Raw genomic sequence first — 23,509 nt, forward strand, 5'->3', positions numbered from 1 at the left:
GACACTTACTCAACTCTATCAGCCCTCTCTGTTCTTATCTATATTCATTACTCTCTTCTTCAACCCATTATCCCCACCCCATGGCCTTCCTTCCTTCAGGCCTACATCGCAATCCAATCTTTCTTGATCTTTCTCTGCCCGTCACACTGTTTTTTTTGTTGTCACGCTTTGTTTTTGCCTTCTCTGTCGACCATACTGATCTCTACTCCGCCCGTCAATCTCTCTTTCAAACTTCTCCGTGTAGCACTGCGAGATTAATAGCTGCGCGGCTGAAGGGATGCTGTAGCAGGATAACACACAGGATATTAATCTGCACGATACGTATTTCAAGAGCAGTCAGCTGTGAGAAAACAGGGCTCTTTTATTTTTAAGAGTCATTGTGCCTTCTACATCATTGTGGTCCTTCTTGAAGTCCATTTTCACTTCTGCAGACTTTAATTTTGTTTCTTTGTGGATTGTTAATTGTTAAAAAGCAAAAACCTGTTTTGAGGGAAACGCAATGCTTGTTTCATTCATACAATAATTAAAATATCTTACCTGTGGAGAGAGACAGCCTGGCTTTTTGTGAAAAATGCATTGGCCTTTTGTTTCCTCCTTTGTAGCTGTTGTACTTAAGATTGTCATCATGCTCACACATATAGAATAAAACAAAAACAGTTTCTCTACTTACTTACATGTGTTCATGCCCCTTTATCTTTTTTTTAACTCCCTCCCAGCCTTTATCACTCCTCATGTCTCTTGGTCTCTCATACCGTCTCTGTTTTTCACACACAGTATACAGCCTTTGAAATATTCTCTGCTCTTTTGTGCTTGGTGCTGGCTGCCTCCCCTCAGGCATATTTAGCCGTCCTTTCCCCATATTGTGAAGTCGCTTATTGAAACATAAGGCGTGATGTGGGGAGGCTTTACCGGAGGTTTGCAGAGTTCAAATCCTGCCTCATTTGCATATAGGCTATCACAGTGTATTTCCTTGAGCCCCAAGGCAATGTGGGATATTGGGGTTGCTGTGACCCCTGGATGACAAGAGATGAATAAACACATACAGATGCTAGCATTGACTGGTTGGTACTAGTTTGTGCTAGTGTTCAGTATCAGATCAAAAGAAATAGCGAGTTATTATTTGCTACAGTGGCTGTTTGTTCTTCACTGGCTGGTCCCCCAATGCGTCCAAAAATAAGGAGCAATACATAAGTATGTGGACTTATTCAGCTGATTTCTGTGCTGCACTCCATCACTGCTGCCACTGCTATGTTAGGGTTTGATTAGACCAAAGATGGAGGTTGTGAATTTAAAAAGAAGGGAGAAAAAAAAACTTGACAGTTGGTAGGAAACGGAAAAATGAAGCATTACCTTCCAAAGTTTTGAGGCTCTATAATATGTTGCATTACTCTTGCCTTTGCTCTTGACAGACGGGGAGTAATTCACACATCAACTAGGTCCATCTCAATTAAATGTAAACACAGGCTACACCCGGCAGGGGAACACTAAAGCTATGCTAAACCAAGACCACTGGAGACCCTAAGTGGTGTAGCAAAGCAGCCTGAACAATGCGTAACATTCCCTTGTTGATCAAAGGGCTGTACATGAATTTAGTTTTGTGCAAGTCTTAATTTGTGCTGGACTCTACATTTCATACAGAGGGATTATATAAAAGAATGTGCATTAACAAATCAGCAGTGTTTCTAGAAACATGGTCTCGAATGGGTGCACAGAAACAAATCCTTGACAATGACGACTTGAAGAATAAAAATAAATAAATTAAAGAAAAACACTCCAATAAATGTGTATGGACACTACTGCTGAACAATCTACAGATTAAGTTTCTTATTTATCAGTGTAGTGACAATTTAACGAGAATGCAACTTCATGTGCATAGTCAACACTAATTGGATACGATCACATTAAATAGAAGGACAACATCCACATGATATATTGGTGCAACTGCATGTAAAGTGTGTACACACACACACACACACTCCCGTTGAACATCTCCTGATCATGTTGCATTACATTACAGCAAATCTTTTACACCACCTCTTTTATGGTAGCTTTCTCAAATAACATCCCCCATAAACCATAAACACAAAGCCATATAACACCCTGGCATTTAAATGACACACACACACACACACACACACATGCGCCTCTTACCGGAGTGAAGTTCATGACTTTGAGAATCCAGATGGTCAGCGCCAGGTTGACAATCATGGTGACGAGAAGGAGGAGGATGAAGAAGTACAAGCATCTCTTCCTCCAGCCGTAGATTCCCACTGCCGGGTAAACCTGGGCGCCGCACACCGACGCCCCCCGCTGGTGGAGCGGGTTGGGCTGCGCCGCAAGGATATACTGCTCCTGGGTCATCTGAAAGGGACACAAATAGACGTTTCTTAGTCTTACTCTCAATCATATTCTTAGTGTCATCATTATTATTAGTAGTCGTCGTATTATCATTATGATCTCTAACATTGAGCACCGATTTCAGGGGGAAAATATTTGTAAAAATGCAGAGGCTGGAATCACCAACATGATTGTCATTCATCAACTTAAAATGTCTTGCTTTTTTCATTTTGGAGAGAGAATCTGCAGATGTTCAGCCCTGCACAGCTACTAGACAAGCGTCGCAGGAAAGATGTCAAGGAGAGAGAGAGAGAGAGAGATATATATATATATAGAGAGAGAGATATATATATATATAGAGAGAGAGAGAGAGAGAGAGAGAGAGAGAGAGAGAGAGAGAGAGAGAGAGAGAAGACAGAAATGGCATTTTTAAGCCTCCCTTTTTTCATGCATTAATACATACTAAGTTTCGGTCACAGTTTTGGGGAGGATGGAAACAGCATTAAACATGTGAAAATAAAAGAGGACAAGCACAGCCACATAGAAAGGTAGAGAGAGGCGTTAGAGACAAAGCGTGAGACACTGAAAGAGTTTGGAAGTGAGAGAGCGTAAAAGACCGAAGCATGATAAAAAAAACGAGATAGAGGCGGAGCGGTGAAGTGGTGAGATAGCACGGCATCGAGTAGTGAGAGATAGAAAGGGAGGATGGAGGGAGAAAGAGAGAGAGAAGGGGTAGATAAGATGGCAGAAGAGGACAGAGTCCATTAGTTGTAGTGCAGAGGAGGACTCATTGGTGGCAAGAGATATGGACACTGGCTCCAAGGCACTACTATCTCTGTCCATCTCCGACGGTCTCTCACTCTCCTCTCTCTGCCTGAAATTCTCTCTCTCTCTCTCGCTCCCTAATTCACTTGCTATCTCGCTTCTGCACCTCTCTCCCTCTTTATCAGTCTCTCTCACACACACACACACACACACACACACATGATGTCTTTATTTGCTGAGGCTGCATGACCTTAACACCTCACTGACTGTTGTCCCTCCGCCATGCTATTTCCTCCATGTAGTCTCACATGATGATACCACCAAGCCTCGATGACAAACAAAAATGCTGACTATTGCTTTGCCTGCAGAAAGAAAGAAAATCGCAGACTTGGCCCGTTCAACTTTTGTTGGGTTTTCGACGGAGGAGTCTTTGAAGCAAATATCAATCTGCAATCCGTGTCTCCACATTGGTCCTGTCTCTCTCACGCAGAAAAGCAAAGCCCAAGGTCTTATTGAGCTATTGTTGTTATGATGACGCATGAACACCTTCAACAACTTCAAAACGTCACAGTTGTTCGGAGCTTTGAGATTGAGGTGGGAATCTAATCTGACCACATACACTGTAGGGTTTCCCTGTACCAAGTACTCTACCATCCAACTATTGATTTCAATCAATTACGCCCGGATTTCTTCTTTTAAAAAAAAAGGGTGTATGGTATGAACAACATATCACTGATCAGAAAACTGTTACAGGCAAACCGAGACCAACATATCCCAACTTTTCCGATGAAAATCACTAGAATAATAAGGCAAGAATACTAATCTGACCAGTCCCACAGCATGATGGCGTGTTACAGAATCTAACTCAGTGTTGTGTTTTCCTTTCCACTCCGGGAGCCATTTCCCCCCTGAATTAGCAGAGATACTGGGTGACTGGACTTAAAGCAGAGCCAAAACCCAAGACGCAACTGTACTCAATCAACCAGAACATCTCTGGAGATACACACACATAGATATGTTTGGCTGCATCAACTAGGAAGAGTGATAAGCAACAGATATTTGTTAAAAAAACAAACAAATGGAGGACAAGAAAATGGCATTTAATATCAGATTTAAAGGAGGCGATGAAGGGATAGATGAGGCAATCCCCCTTTTTGGCAAAGGAAAGATGGAGCTGCTTTTCATGTGCATACCAAATTTGCACTTAATATTTGCAATCCAATTACTTTATAACTATGCACACGCTGGATATAAGACACATTAATGCCAACTGGAGAGGGCTTCATGTTTGTCAAGTGGACAAATGGATTTATGTTGATTTCCCCTTTCACGGTGAAGACATTCTCCTGCGATGTTCTCAGCTGCTTCATCTGTTGCACTTTTTGGGTGCACCTGTTCCGTCTGTGCAGACACAATGCATATGAATCAATGGTATTGCTGTGGAATAGAGCAATGGGCTGGTGATAATTGCATCTCAGTGTTAAGTGTTCACAATCAATCAATAGCAGCATGTGTGCGTCTGTGCGCGTGTGTGTGTGTGTGTGCTGTTATGTTTGCTGTGTGTGTACTGGAATGCTAATCATTTTTCCTGCATGTATCAACAGTGGGAATCAATAGGTGCACAGATATATCTGTGTGTGTGTGTGTGTGTGTGTGTGTATGGGTGTAAGTTTTTGCATGGATGTTTCTCAAGGGCAAGAATGTGAATCAGCTAAAGAACCAATGTAAGCTACGAAAAGCTATTCCTGTTTTGTTTTTTATTCCGATTCAGAAACATTTGTATTGACAGGTACAGGTTATGGTACGATTCAAGTGATTTGTATTGGTGCTTTGGTGCACAATGATACGAATTAATGATTATCCACAATTGGCTTTGACATAATTCGGTGTCGCTTGAAGGTTATGTTTGGTCACTTTTTTCGATTACTCAGTGATTTGCATCCTCACATGCTCTGTCACTGACTCATTCACCGCGTCGCGTATGTATTTGTGTCGCGGGTCTCATTTCACAGCTATGCATGGTTATCAATCTAACTCAGCATCTTGACAAAGTATTACTTTCTCCTCCCTCATAGTTCCCCGATTACGTGCATCGTATTCGTCCCCCTTTCCTTCCCTCGGCTCTTTCCTTGCCTTCTTCCTTTACCTTTCCTTCCATCTTTGTTTGCCATTATTATTTGTCTTTCTTTTAAGTTATTACCTTCTTTCTTAATTTACATTCAAAGCATCTGTCCTTGATCTCACTCTCCCCCTCACCCAATACACACATCAATTTCTCTTATCTTAACTTCATACTTCAACCACATTCTTTCGACTCCGTCTTTCCACACTTGCCTCATTGCATTCTTCCTTTCCACTCTCCATCTCCCGATTCATTTTGTCCCCCGTCCTCTCCTCCTTCCTTTCCTCTGTCCTAACACTGATCCCTCCCTCCCTCACTCCTCCAATGCATTTCTTAGATTGAACTGACAGCAGAGTCATCAATCAATCCCATGGTGCACCACAGCCTGGAGGCCCTGCACAGCATGACCTAACTTTATTAACATCATAATGTCTTGACAGCCATAAAAACAGCCGCTATTAGAGCCGCGTCACCATGGCTACCATTACAGTAATACCGTCTGTGATCAAACGATGATCTCAGTACAACCATACTCTAAATCAGACTTTATATTAGGTATATACATGGCATGATTTTTCATTTTTGGCGATATGGTGGTATATGTAGAGGTCAGTAAGACGAACAAAAATAAAGGAAAAACATCAATAACTTCTGTGTTTTTCACAGATTGCATGTGCAAATCAGCAAAATGGAAAGTAGCACATTAAGGCAAAAAAAGACCACTGCGACCACAGTCAGGACCAAAATGCAACATTTGTGATATATACCGGTAAGGGTTTTTCCTTTCACTAAATGAATTTGTTACGGTGGCCATCAGGGTAACACATGAGCACTATCATATAAAAAACAACTTTCAACATGACGAAGTGGTTAAACACATCCACATGACAGACCGACGTGATGAGACACTATAACACACTCACACACGGCAGCCCTGCATGACACCAGACTGAGGCTGAGCTCTTCACTGTGAGGATTAGATGGTAAGAAGATGAGAGGAATGAAGAAGAGAGAAGGTCATATGACGTGACCCAGACACACAACTCATTCAGCCCCGCCACGCCTCAAAATGAGAGGCACAAAATAAAAACATTACTCTGATAGGAGCTAATAACAGAAGATGAGAGGACAGGATGCATTACTTGAAAGTGTTTTTCATTTTCAAGCAGCTCAATTTCACATAAAAATTCTAAATGCATTATGAGAAATTAATCATTTGCCCTCATACGACAAGTCACAGGAGTTCCTTGCAGTGAATAAGAAAACATGGTTTTCTTCAGGCTGGAAGCAATATGACTATGGACATCACTAAAACGATGGTAGCGTAAAACCTGATGATGAATAGTGTTTCAGTCGTAGTTGTAGTTCCACGGGCATTCCCTTATTTGAAGTTAACTTAAGCTTCTCATGCACGAGACATTTCAGACAGTATTCAAATATGATTTCATGGGTACCCCTGGCTTGGAGCATCGTTTTTTGACGTGTCAAGAACAGCGTGTCAACATAAGCTTGTGTCTTTTTTTCTTTTTTTTAACTTCCACCTTCACAGTAAGTTAGGTTTACGCAAAAAAAAACACTTCGTAACGATTCACAGAACTAACATGACTAACAAGCCACCAGACTAACAACCGACGAGCAAAGTAAGTCAGCATTAACTTTTTGTTTCACACATAACACGAACAGTATTCTATCTATAATCTATATTTATCAATAACAATGTATAATTGATTGTATAGAATTATCATGGTACTATTTCTATAACGATTGTTTATTCCTTTACTCTTAAATCAGGCAGTGACATAATCATCAGTATCTCTCCGATGTGGTGAAAATCTTCCATTATCATTCTAATATTCATTGTAATGACAAAAAAGAACCCTTTCATGACCATATTTGCCATCCTAATGACTAATTCTGCCTATTTTGTTTTGTTTGTGAGGGATATGGTAAACATTTGTCATCATATTTTGGGGGAATTCTATTTTAAGATGTGTTTCACATTATTCTGTGTAGAGCCAGTCAGTTCTCTTGGTAAAGATACACAAATAAAAACAACACCTTCAACACTGTTCGGGGGCAGGTGTGCATATGTGTGACGAAAGGCTCAACAAGGGATTTCATGTCAAATACCTAAACATGAAACAACGTGTTTGTGTGCCCACCCATGTACATTTGTGTGTGTGTGTGTGTGTGTGTGTGTGAGGGTGAGTGTGTTTGTGAGAAGGTGTGTTTGTGCCAGTGTGATAAACCACTAAGCCAACTGAATTGGGAGAGCTCTGTGTTGGCTGTATGTTGTTGGTTTGGACAGCCTGCCATCCCTCTCTGTCACTGTGGGCACTCAGGTGTTCAGCCAGTGGATGGCTCCCACACACACACACACACACACACACGTGCACACAGTCCGGGAAGCTCGAATACATGCGTACACAAAAAGATAAATCCACACAAGCAACAAGCAAACACACGTATAGGCCAACAAAATCACACTGCAGCTACATGCACCAGCAAACAAAAGCATGCGTACACACTTGAACATGCACACACACACACACACACACACACACACACACACACACACACACACACACACACACACAAACAGGGCTGCTGTGCAGCGAGGCATTCAATATGCGAACAGATTTACGAGGTTCTGCTGCAGGCCCAGTGTAAAAAGAGAAGACTTAAAAGGATAACTCTTGCACCCTCTCCCTCTCACATATCTATGCCAAAAGCACAACAGCTATCGCCATACGAAAAACCGAAACGGACAGACCGACAGACGGACAGAGAGGACAGAGAAGACAGAGGGATAACAACATTGGAGAGAAGGACATCAGCCAAAAAAAGAAAGTAGTCAAAAAAAGTAGGTAAAATGTGATAGTTGATTGATGAAAGGTCACCTGAGCTATTTTGGGAGTGGTGGCCTTTGAGCCAAAGAACAAACCATGGAGCTTTTTAAAGTAAACCACACCGGCCCAAGACTGCAATAAACATATCACAAATCTAAAGCCATTCACGAAAAGATACTAAAATAAAAAAATGACATAATAACTAGACTGCAAAAACCAATTACACTTAAAATGAAATGTCTTAAATTAAGGTAAACTATGCTTGCTTTTTGTCTGACAAGTTATGAGCCCTTTTTATGTTACTGATTTCAAGATATAAATCCTGAAGCCTTATTTCAAGATGACGGCACTAGCATTACCTAAATCTAAGCACATTTTCCAACATATTAAGACAATAAATCTTACATCTGTTCTTGTATTATGTAACTGTTGTTTGAGTGTAACTGGACTGGTTCTAAGTGATATGTGGGTTTTTTACGACTAGATGTTTTTAACACTAAAACATGAGATGTATTAAGCTGTTTAAACAAACACGCCACACTGTAGTGCTTCTGGAAAGTGCAACCTCCTTCATCAGTGTGTTGATCTCATCTTCATCTGATGTTGGTGTTGGTTGAAAGTCTGCTTTGGCACTAAAGGGGTTGCTTTCTACTACTGCCTCTATTTATAGATTTACAGAGTGAAAAGCTGTTCTCATTTGTCTCTGTCTAGATTTAACTCCATGCAATGATGTCTTTTGTCTTTTCAGGACCCACGAGACTAATTAGAGGATGATGGAAATGGAGAGGGAAAAACCATAGAGGCCAGATGAGTGAGACACAGTGTAAAGATTGGAGGAAAAACATGGCAAAGCAAAGGTAAAATAGAGATCCTGGTGGTGTTTGATTGGCAGGTTCACTGCCCACATTGGTCCCAAACCTGGTCAGTAGGGAAGCTTCCTCAATATGGACCAGTTGTCATCTGATTGTATTATCCAGTCACATATACTATAAACGGTATTTGGCTTAGTGGGAAGTGGGAGGATGAATGGGTTTTTAAACTGCTTGGTTGCTCAAAATTGATGGAAAAGCAATGGCATATTTTGCCACTTTTTAAAAGTAGAATGGATGCATAATGGCAGGCAGATGCTAGTACTATCGGAAAGACACCTTTAGGAAACAACACAATATATGGACAATATAGCAGTGTTTTCAGACTCAATTTTAGTTTCATTATAGAGGACAAAAACAGAGTTTTCCACTAACTCATATCATATTTAAAAGTACACATTTTCTTAGTATTTGAAACTATGTAGGGTACTTCTAGACTGTAAAATCACTAAACGTACAGCGTTACAATTGGCGTTTATACAGTCTGAGCTGAAGTGTTTTCTGTCATCTGCCTGCAAAGTATTAAGGAATGATAGTAATGCTAGCAGGAACAAAGTGAGACTGATGGCTGGACCTGGATGGGCTGTGGCTATGAATCCTGGTTTAGGAGGTATGACAGTCATGGTGCTTCTCTCTTGTTTGTTTGTAGCTAACACTTCCCCACATGCTCAAGGCCTACTCATCATGAAACACCATCACGTTTCTACTGTTGAATATTGATAGTTGTATTTTCTGTGTGTATATCGTCTTTTTCCGTAATTACGTTCGATAGAAAAACGTAATGGTATTGATAATAATTTTTCAGAATGATGTTACACTCTGTCTTTATTTAAAAAAAGCTAAAACTAAAATAAAACTAAAATGCTTTCGGGAGTATTCATCTGTGGCACTTGTTTAGTGCATGAAGTCACAATGATAAATTCAGCATCACATAACCACAGCTGGTTCACAGCAGTATTTCAGTACCATGGACAGCTCCGACTTCGACACAGTGCTGGGCAACAAGGAGTTCTTCGTTGAGCTGAAACAACATCTGCTGTTCTAAAAATTGTGAGGAACAAAACTCGTTGATGAGCTTTTTAGAGGCTCTTTGTTGTACAACAGCTACACAAATACCCACGGTCACACCGAGTGTCTGGTTGCTCTGATGCATACCTTCATCGCGCATAGGCATAAAACAACACAATGGCAGTACTGTATTGGCACAGTATCCACAAATCCTCATGTTCATTTACACATGCAGTGCGATGTGACTCTGCAAAAGTAATGGCACAGTCTGCTTGTCATGGTGTGGGTCTTTTTGAGGAAACTCTGCAGGGTTACAATGCTGTTAAGTGCCGCCTGTATGAGCGTCCAGGGGTTAGCGGTGTCTCTCCCTCCTCTCTCTTTCGGTTTCTCTCTCTCTGTCATGATGTTTATTTGTCTCTCTCCCCTTGAATTCAGATCCAGCCCCATTCTTGATCTTCCAATGTCGCTGACTTCTTTTTCTCAGCCCCCCCCTCGCTTTCCTTTTCTCTGGCATGCTGCCTCCTGCTGAGTCAGTATCTGTCAATCAAAAAGCTGCCACTGTTAAACACCGCCGACAACAAAAACAGATTCGAGCTGGAGTTTTTCCTCCTCCTGAAGAGATAGATGGAACACATCATGGAGAGATAGTTTGCTGGCCTTGTATCCTGCTTTTTGCAACTCTTTGAAACTGACAATATAATAATAATAATAAATAATACAATTTATTTATAGAGCGCTTTTCACAGACAGAAAATCACAAATTGCTTAACAGGGCAGAATTTTAAAAGCATAAAAAACACAATGTGACCCTAGGGTCAATAAGTTACATACACAGAGAAAAAATTTAAATTAAAATGAAAACATATTTTAAGAGCAGGTCTATGACATGGGTTTTTACTCAAACACCAGCCTAAAAAGGTGGGTTTTGAGCAAATTTGTTGAGCTGACAACAGAGGCTGAAGAGCGAGTATGCCGTTTCCTGGTGTGGTGTGTTTGTGGCATCAGAATACACAACATAAAGCTAAAGATTATTTCATACTATAATAATTGTTCATCAAATAAGTATTTCACAATGAAAAATCAATGCATGATTCATAACCATCAGAAGTTGTCGTGTGCTTATGATTAGTCCCAATTATAGCAAATAGGAATTATAAATTCCAACTTCATTTTTGCTGCGGGAGTCAATTATCACTGATTAACATAATGGTGCAACACTCAATATCATATCGTGTTCCAGACGACGAATGCCTCTAAAATAATAATTTCTGAAATAAATCATTTATATTAAATAAATGAATCTCGTGAAGGTTGATGCATGCCATCATCTACTAATTCATTTTAGACATGTAACCTGCTTGGAAGGTTCCTTGAAAAATCCTCGAAAAACACAAGCCTGCGTATCTTAAGTTATGCAACCCATTGTCAACCACAGTAAACACGTCAACTCACAGCTCCACTGTCACACGCAGTCAACTGTTGTATTGAAAGCTATTACAAAGCAGAAGAAGTCCTCACTCCACTATATCGCTGTGTAAATAACGCTAGTGATGGGGTTCCAACAGGGGATGTCATACTTCAGTTACAGACCCCGGTAACGTGAGGACGGGCAGAAAGTGAGAGCGAGAGCAGAAGTAACACAGAGGAATGTGTGTGGGGGTTGTTACAGTGGAGGAGATAAGTGCTGTGTGACTTTGGAAAAAAAAGGAGGAGAAAATAACTCTATCCCCTACTGTGTTAGTTCTTACAGGGGGTAGAACAATGGTAGAGACGTGAGTTTTAGTGTGCGTGAGATAGTGACACTTAATAAAGAGGAGAGGGAAATGCGGGGAGGAATCACACAGAGAGTGGGGAGAAAGACATCTTCCAAGGGCAGGCATGCTGTGAGAGATGTGATGGACGCCCGCTGTAAGGACGTCACATGCTTGAGTGTATATAGTGTGAGTAAATCTTTCCCGGTGACAGAATCAGCACACAGGCTTTATGACCCTGCTCAGCGAGTTGGCCTCCTCCATCATTGCCACGCACGCACACACACACACACACACACGCTGTTTAAATACATTACTGTACACATTTTCCAAACTTCTACTAGGCGTGCTGGTGTCGTAGAGGTTAATGCACGTGAATGTTATGCCTGGATTTCTGCTGTCACTATCAGATGAAGGCTAGAATGCCCCAACTAATCTTACAAAACAAGGAGTGTGCCCCACATGCCATAACCTCAGTTATTCTTTAATCGTCATCCTCAGTTTTCGTCAGTGTTGTCTTCCTGTACTTTTACTCCACTCCTCTAGTTGTCCTCTTACTTCACTTCAGCCTCCTCTTAGTTCACAGAAAGAAACCCACTGAAAGCCAAGTTGTTTTTTCATAAACTTAGAATGTGATGTTGCCCAGCTGCTAACACTAGAATAGAGTCTACAGGGTTTTTCTTCTGCGCATACTGGCAACAAAGGCAGATGCTGCAAAGCACAAACTAATATAATAGACCTTTTAGCACACACACTGCATGCTACATTGTTAGCAGGAAGCACCCTCCATCCCACCTTTCACTTCTCGCTTACCTCTTTATCTCCCACCCCACACCCTCCCTCCCTCCCTCCCCCTCCTTTTATCTCCCCTGGCATCATTCACTCTACTTGCATTTCTTTCTGACTTCTAATTGAGTTGTGTGTTGTCAGCCCAGCAGCCCTACTCAAAGCTCCCTTTCATGGCTTTGACCAAAGAGTGTATGTGTGAGTGATGTGTGTGATGTATGTCCAGCAGTCACTCATGTCCATGTACCTCCATGGAGTACTCGTATATCAACCCCTGGGCCCTGCTCAGTATAATGGAAGGACCAGATACTGACAAAGAGGGGATGGAAGAGAGTGAGAAAGAGAAAAGTGCTGGGAGATAAGGAAATGAGTGCGAGTGAGACGGACAATTTGCTGCATGTGACTCGATATCCAGGTCTCTCTCGCTTTCATTCATTCATGTTTTTTTCTGCCATCGTTTCCTTCCACATACCGTCTAAAAAGCATCGCTCAGCTCCTCTCCAAAAGGCGTTTGCTGTAAAATGGCTCCTCCAACCGCTTCTGTCTAATGTCATAAAGAGGAACCGCCGCACATATAAACTTAAAATGATTCTAGCTCATATAACCTTCAGAATGATCTGTTGTTTACCTTCTCAATCCTACATTGAGCTCTCTCTCTCTCTCTCTCTCTCTCTAATGCGGAGAACAAACACACATTGCTGTACGTGCTTGTGTGCAGCTTCGAGGATGTGTTTCAGTGTTTTGCCTTCCACTGCATCTTGCATACTGACAGTATATAGTACATCAGGTTAGAAGGATATGGGCGTTACAGACAAACACACACACACACACACATACTCAATTGCTGGATGCACGTATTACATGGGTTGCTAGTGTGTGTGTCAGCAAAGCGGTCAGGGCTGAGTTGCTGGTTTGAAAGCTGACATGGGGCTGTGGCCAGATAGACGGAAATAAATGAGCAAAAATAGACGAGAAACCACCAATGTGCCATTTCCTTCAAATGTAGTACGACACAAAAGAGACACAGAACTTATATTCCACTTAAACATACATGGTGAGAAGAGATATTATCAGGTGATCCTCTGGGATCATTATCTTCAATGCTCCATGCTAATACTTTAGCATGTGTTGTATAAGAGCAAAGAGCTATTTGCATTATCCACAGTAAGATTATTCAACTTTTACATTGTACCTTTTTGTCTGATCTACTGATTTAGGTTTACATAAAGTAGTCATTAAATCAATTACATGGATACAGCCACGCCAGAGTCATGTGAAATGCACATCATCCATATTTTGAGATAAGGAAAAGAGGCAAATGGTTATGTTTCAGAAGGATCATTTTTTGCTGTAAAATTACTTTAAAAAGTAGCGCACACGTGTGTTGGAACAATAGGTGAGAGTTTCACCCACAATCCGGAGCTCTATGTGTGTGCAAGTTACGGAAAACAAGAGGAATAAAAGGGGCAGAGAGAGGAATCAGAGTTTCTGTGTGCGATGTCGCGTCGTAGTGAAAATGAGGATCGCCGAGCGTATCTCACACAAGTTGCCGTTGTCGCTTCGCGAACTGACGACACTTATGCCCGATAGTCGCGTTTCCACACTTCACTCACAGAATCGACTCGAGGAAAGAGAGCAAGAACAAAGATGAAATCAAATAATCCCAAAAGCAACAGTCAAACAGGAAACGCACAGTACGACGGACCTCGGAGCTCCGTCGACGATTGCGTAATCTCTCAGCAAAACGAAAACAATGACTTTAACACGACAAAAACACGGGAATAATAACATATAAATGAATGGCCTGAATTAAACTTAAGTTCATTTAAGCTAAACTACGCCCAGACACCGTGACTCTTACTATGAGATGCTTCGTGGCAAGGTTGTAGAGTGTTTGTCGATGAATGGTTTTCCCTCCTCCAGGAGGAAAAGAAAAGCGTGAGGCTGCTGTGGTTTCGGCGTCGCTGGTGAGCGGCTGCTGGTTCGGCCCGGCTCGCTGCAGAGAGGAGGGCCTGTGGTTTCCAACGTCGGCTGAGACACGTGTCGGTTCGTATCTCTCGGTAATGGTCGGTGAAGGAAGATTGTTTGGTCTTCCTAGTACCGTGGCGTGTACACGAAGGGGGGGGAGCGGCGCGTTGAAGAAAGGATGCTTTCCGCGGGCCAAGGCCTTAACTCAGAATAGACGTGGTTCTTTTTCGTCCAGCGAAAAAGAGCACGTGCGTGCTGAGATGAGTGGGGGTTGAGGTCGATCGGGTCCTCTGGTGATTCTTCTTGAGACTAGACGGGAGTCCAGAGCGAAGAGCGATTTTGGCTGCGTTGCCGCTTATAAGCGTGTCTCTGCGCACAGCGGGAGACGGCTCGTTGACCAATGAAAGGTCCACCTCCGCGGTGGACCGAAGGTGGAGGTGTGGTCATCTCCAGGGGGCAAGGATCAGACCCCAGGTCATTTGTGAGGAGGGGAGGCCCATGTGAGGGACTCAACCAGCCAGGAGGTGGCGCCAGAACCCCAACATCCCCCCTTTGGTCTGAAGAGCGGGATGCTGGTCACGGTCTTTAGAGCAAACCAAGGGCTGGCACTTACATCCATGTGCAGGGGAAAAACTGTCCATATATTCCTGAAAACCTGAAGAGGTTAGACAGTCCAAGTATTCCTGGGATCAAAAGCAGTGGTTAACAGGCAGGGTTCAATGTTCAAAGTTCAGAGTTCAGAGTTCACTGGTGTCTGGTTGCTAACGAAGGTGGCATCTGGGCAGATGGCTTTAACTACTTTTTCCCTACATCTACTATCATACACAATTCAAATCATAGGTGAGCAAAACATTATTCCCAAATAATTCAATCGCTAATATGATGTTGTGATACTTCAAGCATTGCGGTATAGTGTCAAAGAATGTAACAACCCAAATAAAACAAAAACAAAACACAAAGGATAAAAAGAAACGAGGTAGAAAGAAGGGAAGCAGAGGAGGGATACAGTGGTTACTGATTCTACTCCTAGACAGGACTGGAGACCGTCAGCGGAGCGGTCGCCGGGTGGCTAACACGTGGAGCTCCGTATAGGAGGGAATCCAGTCTGTTCTGTAGCTTCTGGATGTATTTGTACATAATATGTGCGACGATTGCTGTGATTATCCAGCCACTAAGAAGGAGTCCCAAGGCTAGCATGCTGAGGTTGTTTGCCTGATAGGGGTTGTACCTAATCAAATGGTTGAACAATGTGGTAGTGAGTCCAGTGGGTTTGAGGCTGAACTGGACCAATTTCGTCCCTTCTGTTAGAAGCTGCTGTTGAATGTTATCATCAATGGTGAGGTTGTGACCCTTGAAGGCGTCCATAATCTCAATCTCTACATTGTGTGTGTCTGGGTTGAGGTAATGGAGGACGATGTCATTGATGTGCAGTGTGGCTCCTTGTGGAACTGTCAAAAAGAATGTCTGATTTGGTAAAGTTAGCTTAGTGGCGGTGTCGTGGCGATCGTAGGATACGAGGACTTCGGTGGCGGGGGTGCTAACCAGCCATTTGTTGCCTGCTCGTTCTACTCTCGTCTCCGTACCATCATCCTTGACGGACAGACTACCTCGGCACCTCTGTTCAGGGGACTCGGCTCTCAAGCCGCAGAGGTAGCCTGTTACGTCTCTAACGAAAGGGTTGCTCGGGCAGACCCAGTGGATGTCTTTAGTTTTTGTACACATGCCTAGGTTGGGGATGAGGTAGAGGGAGAGATCGTCATCATGGTAAGCAAGGATTGGCGGTGTTGTGAGGTGTACATGTGTATCACCTTTCCAGAATCCGACATTCAAAACAGACTTCATTCGATATACATTTTGTCTCTCTATGATTGGTAGATTCAGAATGAATCCTATTTCTAGGTTCTTTGGATCTACCGAAATCGGGATGGCGCTGCCAAGACTATAAGCTAGATGTACCTGTGATGGTTGCACAACAGTAGTGGTCGCAGATCTAAGGATTTTGTCAACGAGGTCCAAAGGGACCAGATAGGGTGGGATTTTCCCACTGGTCAAGCTATTGACCGATGAGCTGATTTCTCTGATGAGATCCTGCATTAAATCTCGTACTACTCGTACATAGGTTATGTCTTCTTGGACTACTTCGGAGAGAGTAGCTAAGGCATGCAAGGTGTTATTGAGGAGAGCAGAATGTAAGTTTACAGTGACGATGGTTCCCTGAAGGGTTTTACCCAGGCCCTGTAACTGTGCTTGTTGGAGTTGGATTCGCTGTTGGATCTCTGGCATTTCTTTGTCAAGTTCGCCCATGTGTCTTTGGAGCGCGCTCAGGCTAATGGAGTTGGCGGCCGAGAGGCCGATGGAGAAAAGGGACCCAATGGCCGATGCTGCGACGAGCAGACCGCCGAGGAATCTCTTAGGTCGGTGCTTACCGCTAAGATCCTCCTCAGTGACCAAGAACTTGTGTAATTGGTCGAGGATGTGAGCGGTCGTCTGCTTGGCCCGGTCGACTGTGTCGTGGGCTTGGACTCCGCTCAACCTTCCTTCGGTCAGCCGTGGGGGCAATCGGATATGCTTACGGTACACGTCCCAGGGGTCTAGTCGTACATAGACTCTCTGGGTGTAGAGGCCGCAACGGGTAATTAGGAGTCCGGGTGTCCCTTGTAGGACGATCCCAGTCGGTGGGCCTGGTTCCACCATTTCTAGCGCTTGGGTGAGTTGTAGACCGAAGAGTATGCCGAGGATCCAAGGGAGCCCCATCTGTGAACACACCAGAATCTAATTACTGTGGGGATAATGTATTCTATGTTATAGGTTAGTGCATGCCGACGGGGTGAGTTGGGGCATGCAGTTAATTCCTATCTCTACTGGGGGGAGATGGCCGTAGCCTCTCCTTGGAGTGAACCCGGTTTGTAGGGTTTGATCTGGTTCGCATGGACCCATTTGTATGCCGGTGGCTGTTTGGTCTTAGGGACCCGGATCCGATATGCTACCGGTGAGAGTTTTCCTACGATTTCGAAGGGGCCTGTCCAGCGAGGTAGGAATTTCTTTGAGATTCCCACTGGGCTGGTGAATCTAAAGTAGAAAACCTTGTCGCCCACCTGGTATTCGTGGTGCGCTGCCTTCCTATCGTAGTAGGCCTTAGAGCCTTTTGCGCTGTCTTCCAAGTTCTCTTGGGCCCACGCAAACGTATCTCGGAGGTGCTCACGCAAGTCTGAGACGTACTGATGTGTAGTGTAGGCTGTCGCGACGCTGACATCCTCGGGGTGGTACAGGAGGTGAAGCGGGAGAGTCATCTCCCTTCCCGTCATCATTTCAAAGGGTGTGACCCCCGTGGAACGGTGCGGGGTGGACCTAATGGCCATCAGTACCAAGGGGAGTTTCACGTCCCAGTCTCTGCCACTGCTGTTAACATACTTCTTGAGCATGCTGACAATGGTGCGGTTGGCCCGTTCGACCTGACCGGAGGACTGGGGGTGGTACGAAATGTGGAATTTGGATTCAATTCCCAAGAGATCGTACACGCTAGTCATGACGTGGGAGGTGAAATGGGTACCTTGGTCTGAATCGATGGAGAGGGGTAAACCCCAACGGCTGAACACGTGGTTCAGAAGTAGGACTGCAGTCGTCATAGCCGTGTCATTGGGTGCTGGGAGGCATTCCACCCATTTAGTGAACGCGCATGTGATGGTGAGGAGGTATTTGTTACCTCTCGAGGACTTAGGGACTGGACCGACCCAGTCGATTTGGAGGTTGGACCATGGGAATGTGACCCCCCTTGCTTGAAGTGGGGCACGACTGATGGGGCGGGATGGCTGGAACTGGCAACAGACCAGACATCCCCGTACGTAGGACTTAGTGTCCCGCATCATGGACGGCCAATAAGCGACTTGCTTGAGGGTGTTGAGAGTTGCCTTGTAGCCCCGGTGTCCTCCTGTTAAGGAGTCGTGAGCATGGGTCAACATCACCCCCCTATGGTCAGTTGGGACGACCCAACGGGACGGGCCCTGACCCTCGTAGGAGTAGACCAACAGACCCTGGTCTATCTTCAGGTGTGACTGGACGGACTTAAGGTCTTTCAGTTCTCGTGAGTCTAACGGTGGCGGTGCCACCTGTTGTGACGGAAGGTTCAGTATCTGGTTTCGAATGCTTTGAATAGCCGGGTCTCGTTCCTGCATCGTGACCAAGTCTGTGTCGCCTGGTTTGCGTCCCAGGTGCAAAGTCTGGAGGCACGACTGCGGATTCTCTGCTTTCTCTTTGGTTTGCCGCCGAGTGATCGCATTCACTGCATACGTTTGGGGGCTTGGGAGCCAGCTTTCCTGGAACTCCCAAGGCATGCCTTGTTCAGCCCCCAATTTGGCGAGGCGGTCCGCCTCATCGTTCCCGTCCCTATCAGGGCCAGAGGTTTGGGAATGACCCTTTACCTTCTTCCAGTAAATTGTCATCCCCTGGGTTGTCACCAGCTGATCGCATGTGAGGAAGAGCTCTGAATGTTTGACCTCTTTGTTTCGAGCATTTTTCATGCCGTTCGCCTTCCACGTAGGGAAGTGAGAGATGAAACTGTGGCGAGCATAATTCGAGTCTGAGCAGATCACCAGCTGTACAACCGCTTGCCTAGTGGCCTGTTGGAGTGCGATGAGTGCTGCTGCAATCTCTGCATATTGGCTCGACTTTGAGCCGAGTTGGTAGCAGGGTGGCTCGTTCGTTTCGAAGCCCACCCATTTGATACCGACTCCAGCTCGGATCTGGCTCTCGTGATGGAATGAGCAGCCGTCCACATAGACCTTCGGGAGGCCTTGGCAGATGTTCTCATCGTAGTAATGATGGTTGGATGGAAGCGATGGGGTTGTGATGATTGAAGATTGGGAGCTCGGCTGTTCTTCACAGTCGCAGTGTTGGCACTGCGCAAGACCCTGGCCCAGAGCCATCTTGTGGTTCTGGGCGTACTTAATCTCAACATCATAGCCTTGCAACGCCATCATCCAGGATGCGATACGACTGTTAGAGACTCGACCCTCTCTCAGTCGCTGACTGTTCAAGAATACGACCGGTTGGTGGCAAGTCTCGATGATGACTTTCTGACCTCCGATGTAGCTACGGAAATGTTCCACAGCCCAAACGGTGGCAAGAAGGGCCTTTTCGCAGTCGGAGAACTTAATCTCAACGGTGCTTAAAGGTCGGCTGGCGTAGGCAACGACCCGCTGGTCGGTGTCATATTTCTGTGCCAACGCAGCGCTAAGGCACTGGGAAGAGAAGCTGGCCTCAAGATGGAACTCTTTGTCTTTGTCTGGGTAGGCCAGACAGGGGGCGGAGCAGAGCTTTTCCTTCAGTTGGTGGAAGGATTGCTCTTGGGGTCCCCCCCATTCGAAAAGGCTATCTTTGCGCAGAAGCTCCGTGAGGGGTCTGGCTATTTCTGCGTAGTCCTCCATGAACTGCCGTGAATAGTTACAGACACCCAGGAAGCTCCTGAGTTCCGACATGTTTGTCGGAGCTTTGATGTTTCGGATGGCTTGTATCCTCTCTGCCAGAGGTTCAATGCCGTCTGCGCCCACCGTGAGCCCCACGTACTTGACCTTAGTACGGCACCACTGGCCTTTGGTGATAGCCAGTTTAGCTCCTGCGGCGGCGAGCTGGCCGAGAACATGGCGGATCTCAGCCAGGTGTTCCTCAAAGGTCCGACTCCTCATGAGGATGTCATCCACGTATATGAGGTTTCCACGAGCGGCGGCGTCGGCCATCGCTTTGTGGAGGAAGATGTTGAACTCTGAGGGCGAGTTAGAGTACCCAAACGGGCAGCGGTTCCAAGTGTACTGGCGATTGCCAAAGGAAAAAGCAAGCTTGTATTGGTCGACTGGGTCGACTCTCATGGTCCAGAACCCATTGGCTATGTCCACCGTTGAGAAGAAACAGGCCTCTTTTACCTTTGCCAGTTCTTGATCCAGGTGGATCATTGGCCAACGGGAGAGGGGAACCTGCTTGTTCAGTGGGCGGTAGTCGATGGTAAGACGCCATTTTCCAGTTGGCTTCAGCACTGGCCAGATGGGCGAGTTGTACGTTGAGTTGCACTCCCTGATGATTTGCTTTTCCAGCAATTTGTCAAGGATCTCTTGAATCGAGTCATAGGCGGCCAACGGGATTCTGTACTGACGTACAAAGGTTGGTTGGGCCTGTGGGTCGGTAGGGATGCGAACTGTATGGAGGTCGGTGACTCCGCAGTCGTGGGAGTCTTTTGAAAAGATCTCCTGAAACTCGCGGAACAAGTGTCGAAGTGCGTCTCTCTGAGTTTCTGTTATCAGAGCGTCCGACTTCGCGAGCTGTTGCTCCATCTCTGCCTCAAAGCCAGGGTACGGTTCGTTGGTCGGTGAATCCGCACCCGTGACTGCGGAGGTCGAATCTCCTGGTAGAGTAGTGAGGGTGTACACTATCATGTCGCCGTCAGTACTCAGGGAAGCGTCGTGGATTGCTTCGCTCTGTAGCATTTCATGACGGACAATGGTGATCATTTTGGTCGGAAAGGTATAAAGAAGGCCATTCAGTTCATCCTCTCTAGCTAGGGATGGGGGCAGCTCCCCTATGACAGGGACTGTGAGTTCAAAGTCGTGGAAGGACTGGTCAACCAGTATCCCCAATGGTTGTCCTCCCGTCACCTGGATCGGTGAGTGGGTCAGATTCTGAACCAGTATGTAGGCTGAACGATTGTTCACCTCAAGCAGGGGCATACCACAGACTGTCAAGTTCAGTTCCCAAAAGCGGGGCAGCGGTTGGAAGAATGCCTGTTCGCTAGGCAGCGTCTGTCCCTTAAGGATGACGAGGCGTATGGAAACTCCGGCAGTGCGGGCGGGCACTGTCGTGCCAGTTTCACTGGCGACTTGACACGCCTGGGGGATAGTTGGCCCCGATACCATGTGTTCGGGTTCAGTGGCGAGGGGGTAACGCTCAGCGCTACCTTGAGACCACAGAACTTGGTGGACTGTGTCCAATACGGCGCCAAGTCTTACTAGCAGGTCTGCGCCGACAAAGAACGGGGGATGGAGTCTAGGGACCACACTGATCAGGTGCGTCACCTGTTTGCCTCCAATCCGTACGTGGAGGGCACACACCCCGATGGCTTTGAGCATCGTCTGCGGTGATTCCGCTGACAGAAGCCGGTGGCTTCGCTGAACGAAGACTGGCGGTGGATTTTGTTGGCAAAGAGTGTTGAACACGTCTTGGCTGACAGCTGATTTCTCAGACCACAGGGCTAGGAGAGCCTCTGGATTCATGATGCCATTGAGGTGTACGCCTTCAGTCAAGCGGGGGGCGTACAATGCTGACGTGGGGTTTTCCAACGAGCAAAGGAAAGACTGGTGATCACGGGGCAGGTTCTCATGGTTTGGCTGCGACGGTCCCAGGTCCGCAGGCGGAGCGGGCTGAGCCGACTCAGGGGGAGTCTCTGGCAGGCACGGGAGCGTCTGCAACTCGTTTTCATGAATGACGGCGACTTGTCCGTCTGGAACTGATGCGTCACCAGTAAGGTTCAGGGGCCTAGGTGTGTCTACCTGTGCCCAAATGTGTCCCTGATGACAATCAATGAGCGGGGCCAATCGGTCCAAGAGGTCCTGGCCAAGGAGTAAGGGTTCGGTGTCTAGGATGCAGACATGAATGGGATGCTTGATAGTCATTCCCTGAAAAGCGATGTCAACCCAGACACGTTTGGTGATGGGCGACTTATCTTGGGTGTAGCTGGTGATGCTGACCGCGCACGTTTCGCTTTGCAGCGTTGTGCCACGGGAATGCATTGCTTCAGTTACCATCAAGAAGGTAGCGGTACACATGAGGCTGATTTCTGACCCGGAATCGAGTAGAGCAAGAGTGTTATGGCCTCCCAGTGTGACTGAGATGTATATACGGCGGGCCCTACCTTTGCGGACAAGGTCACCCAAGAAGGTCATGGAACGGGGAGGTGCGAAGTCGGGAGTGGCCGTTTCCGGGAGTGTGCTGATGTCTCTTCCCCAACCTACAAAGTAGACTTTGGCGGCAGAGGAAGAAGTCTCTAGGCTTAGTCAGGTGGGCGGCAAGTTGGGATCGGGTTTCCCTGGCGGGGTTGGTGGTTTCCCCGGGGGCGTCGCCTTCCCCAACTGCTTGACTGCCTCTTGCACATACTTACGGATTAGGCTCTCCAGCTCAGGCGTTTCAGCTTCCTTTGCAGGGAAGTTGCGAGCCCGTCCGTTGTGCCTACCTGGTTGTGGAGGGTTGCGTTCAACCCTCCGTGGTGGATGCGATGTGGGTTGCTGCCGTGGCCTTACCTGGTTGTGACCTTGGGGGTGTCTCTCACCCCCCTGGTTGCGTTGGTCCTCCGACCGCCATGGTCGTTGGTTTCTCAAGGGTGGCCGAGAGTCTCTGGCCCAAGGCCTTTCATTGCCTTCCAACGCTAGGTCAGAGTCTCCGGACTGTTGGATGCCCAGGACTCTGGCAGTGTCTTCATGCTTCTTCAGAGGCCGTGCGCGTGTCTCCCATGCCAGTTGTGCATATTTCCTGATCTCCGGCATTGTGAGGTTACTTGTTCTGCAATGCATGGTAACATCGTACCTAACACCGTCGTGGAGGTTGTGCAGGAATAAGGACTTAAAGGCATGGTCCTCTTCTAGACCAGGGGCGTTACGTCCCTGGAAGTACGCGGATCTCAACCGCCTGAAGTAATCTCTTGGGGCCTCTAGCCTTCCTTGAGAGATCGCAAAGGCGCCGAGAGTGGCTGAAGCGGGATCAGGGTACAAGGAGTACTCCTCCCGGAGAGCCTGACAGAGGCTCGAGTAGCGGTCGCGGATACCTGGCTGGAGTGTTTCCATGAAAACATGGACTCCTCTAGCCGTGGTCTTCCAGATTAGCTTTAGCTTTTCACGCGATGAGGGGCGCGAGATGTCAAGGAGGCAGCGGTCGATCTCCCGTAGATAGTCGTCGATGCTCGACTCTCTGCTACCGGGATCGAAACGTTCTACATCTTTGGCAAGAGACTCAATCTGCCGGGTACGCAGGCCCTGCGCGCCGATGGGGCCTGGGCCGTCCGAGTCGTCTGAGTCTACT

General features: G+C 46.1%; 1 protein-coding gene across 1 annotated transcript in view; it reads right to left on the reverse strand.

Moving 5' to 3' along the window:
• LOC306784161 (zeta-sarcoglycan-like) overlaps positions 1-23,509 on the reverse strand; it is a gene marked incomplete at both ends in the record, with an annotated part of 259,793 nt that overhangs the window by 114,132 nt on the left and 122,152 nt on the right. Inside the window, one exon of the mRNA XM_079278014.1 lies at positions 2,152-2,361. Coding sequence (XP_079134140.1) covers positions 2,152-2,361 — 210 coding nt within the window. The remainder of the gene's footprint in view (positions 1-2,151; positions 2,362-23,509) is intronic.

This window comes from Melanostigma gelatinosum (assembly GCF_949748355.1).
Source record: "Melanostigma gelatinosum genome assembly, chromosome: 11".
NCBI classification, from domain to species: Eukaryota; Metazoa; Chordata; class Actinopteri; order Perciformes; family Zoarcidae; genus Melanostigma; species Melanostigma gelatinosum.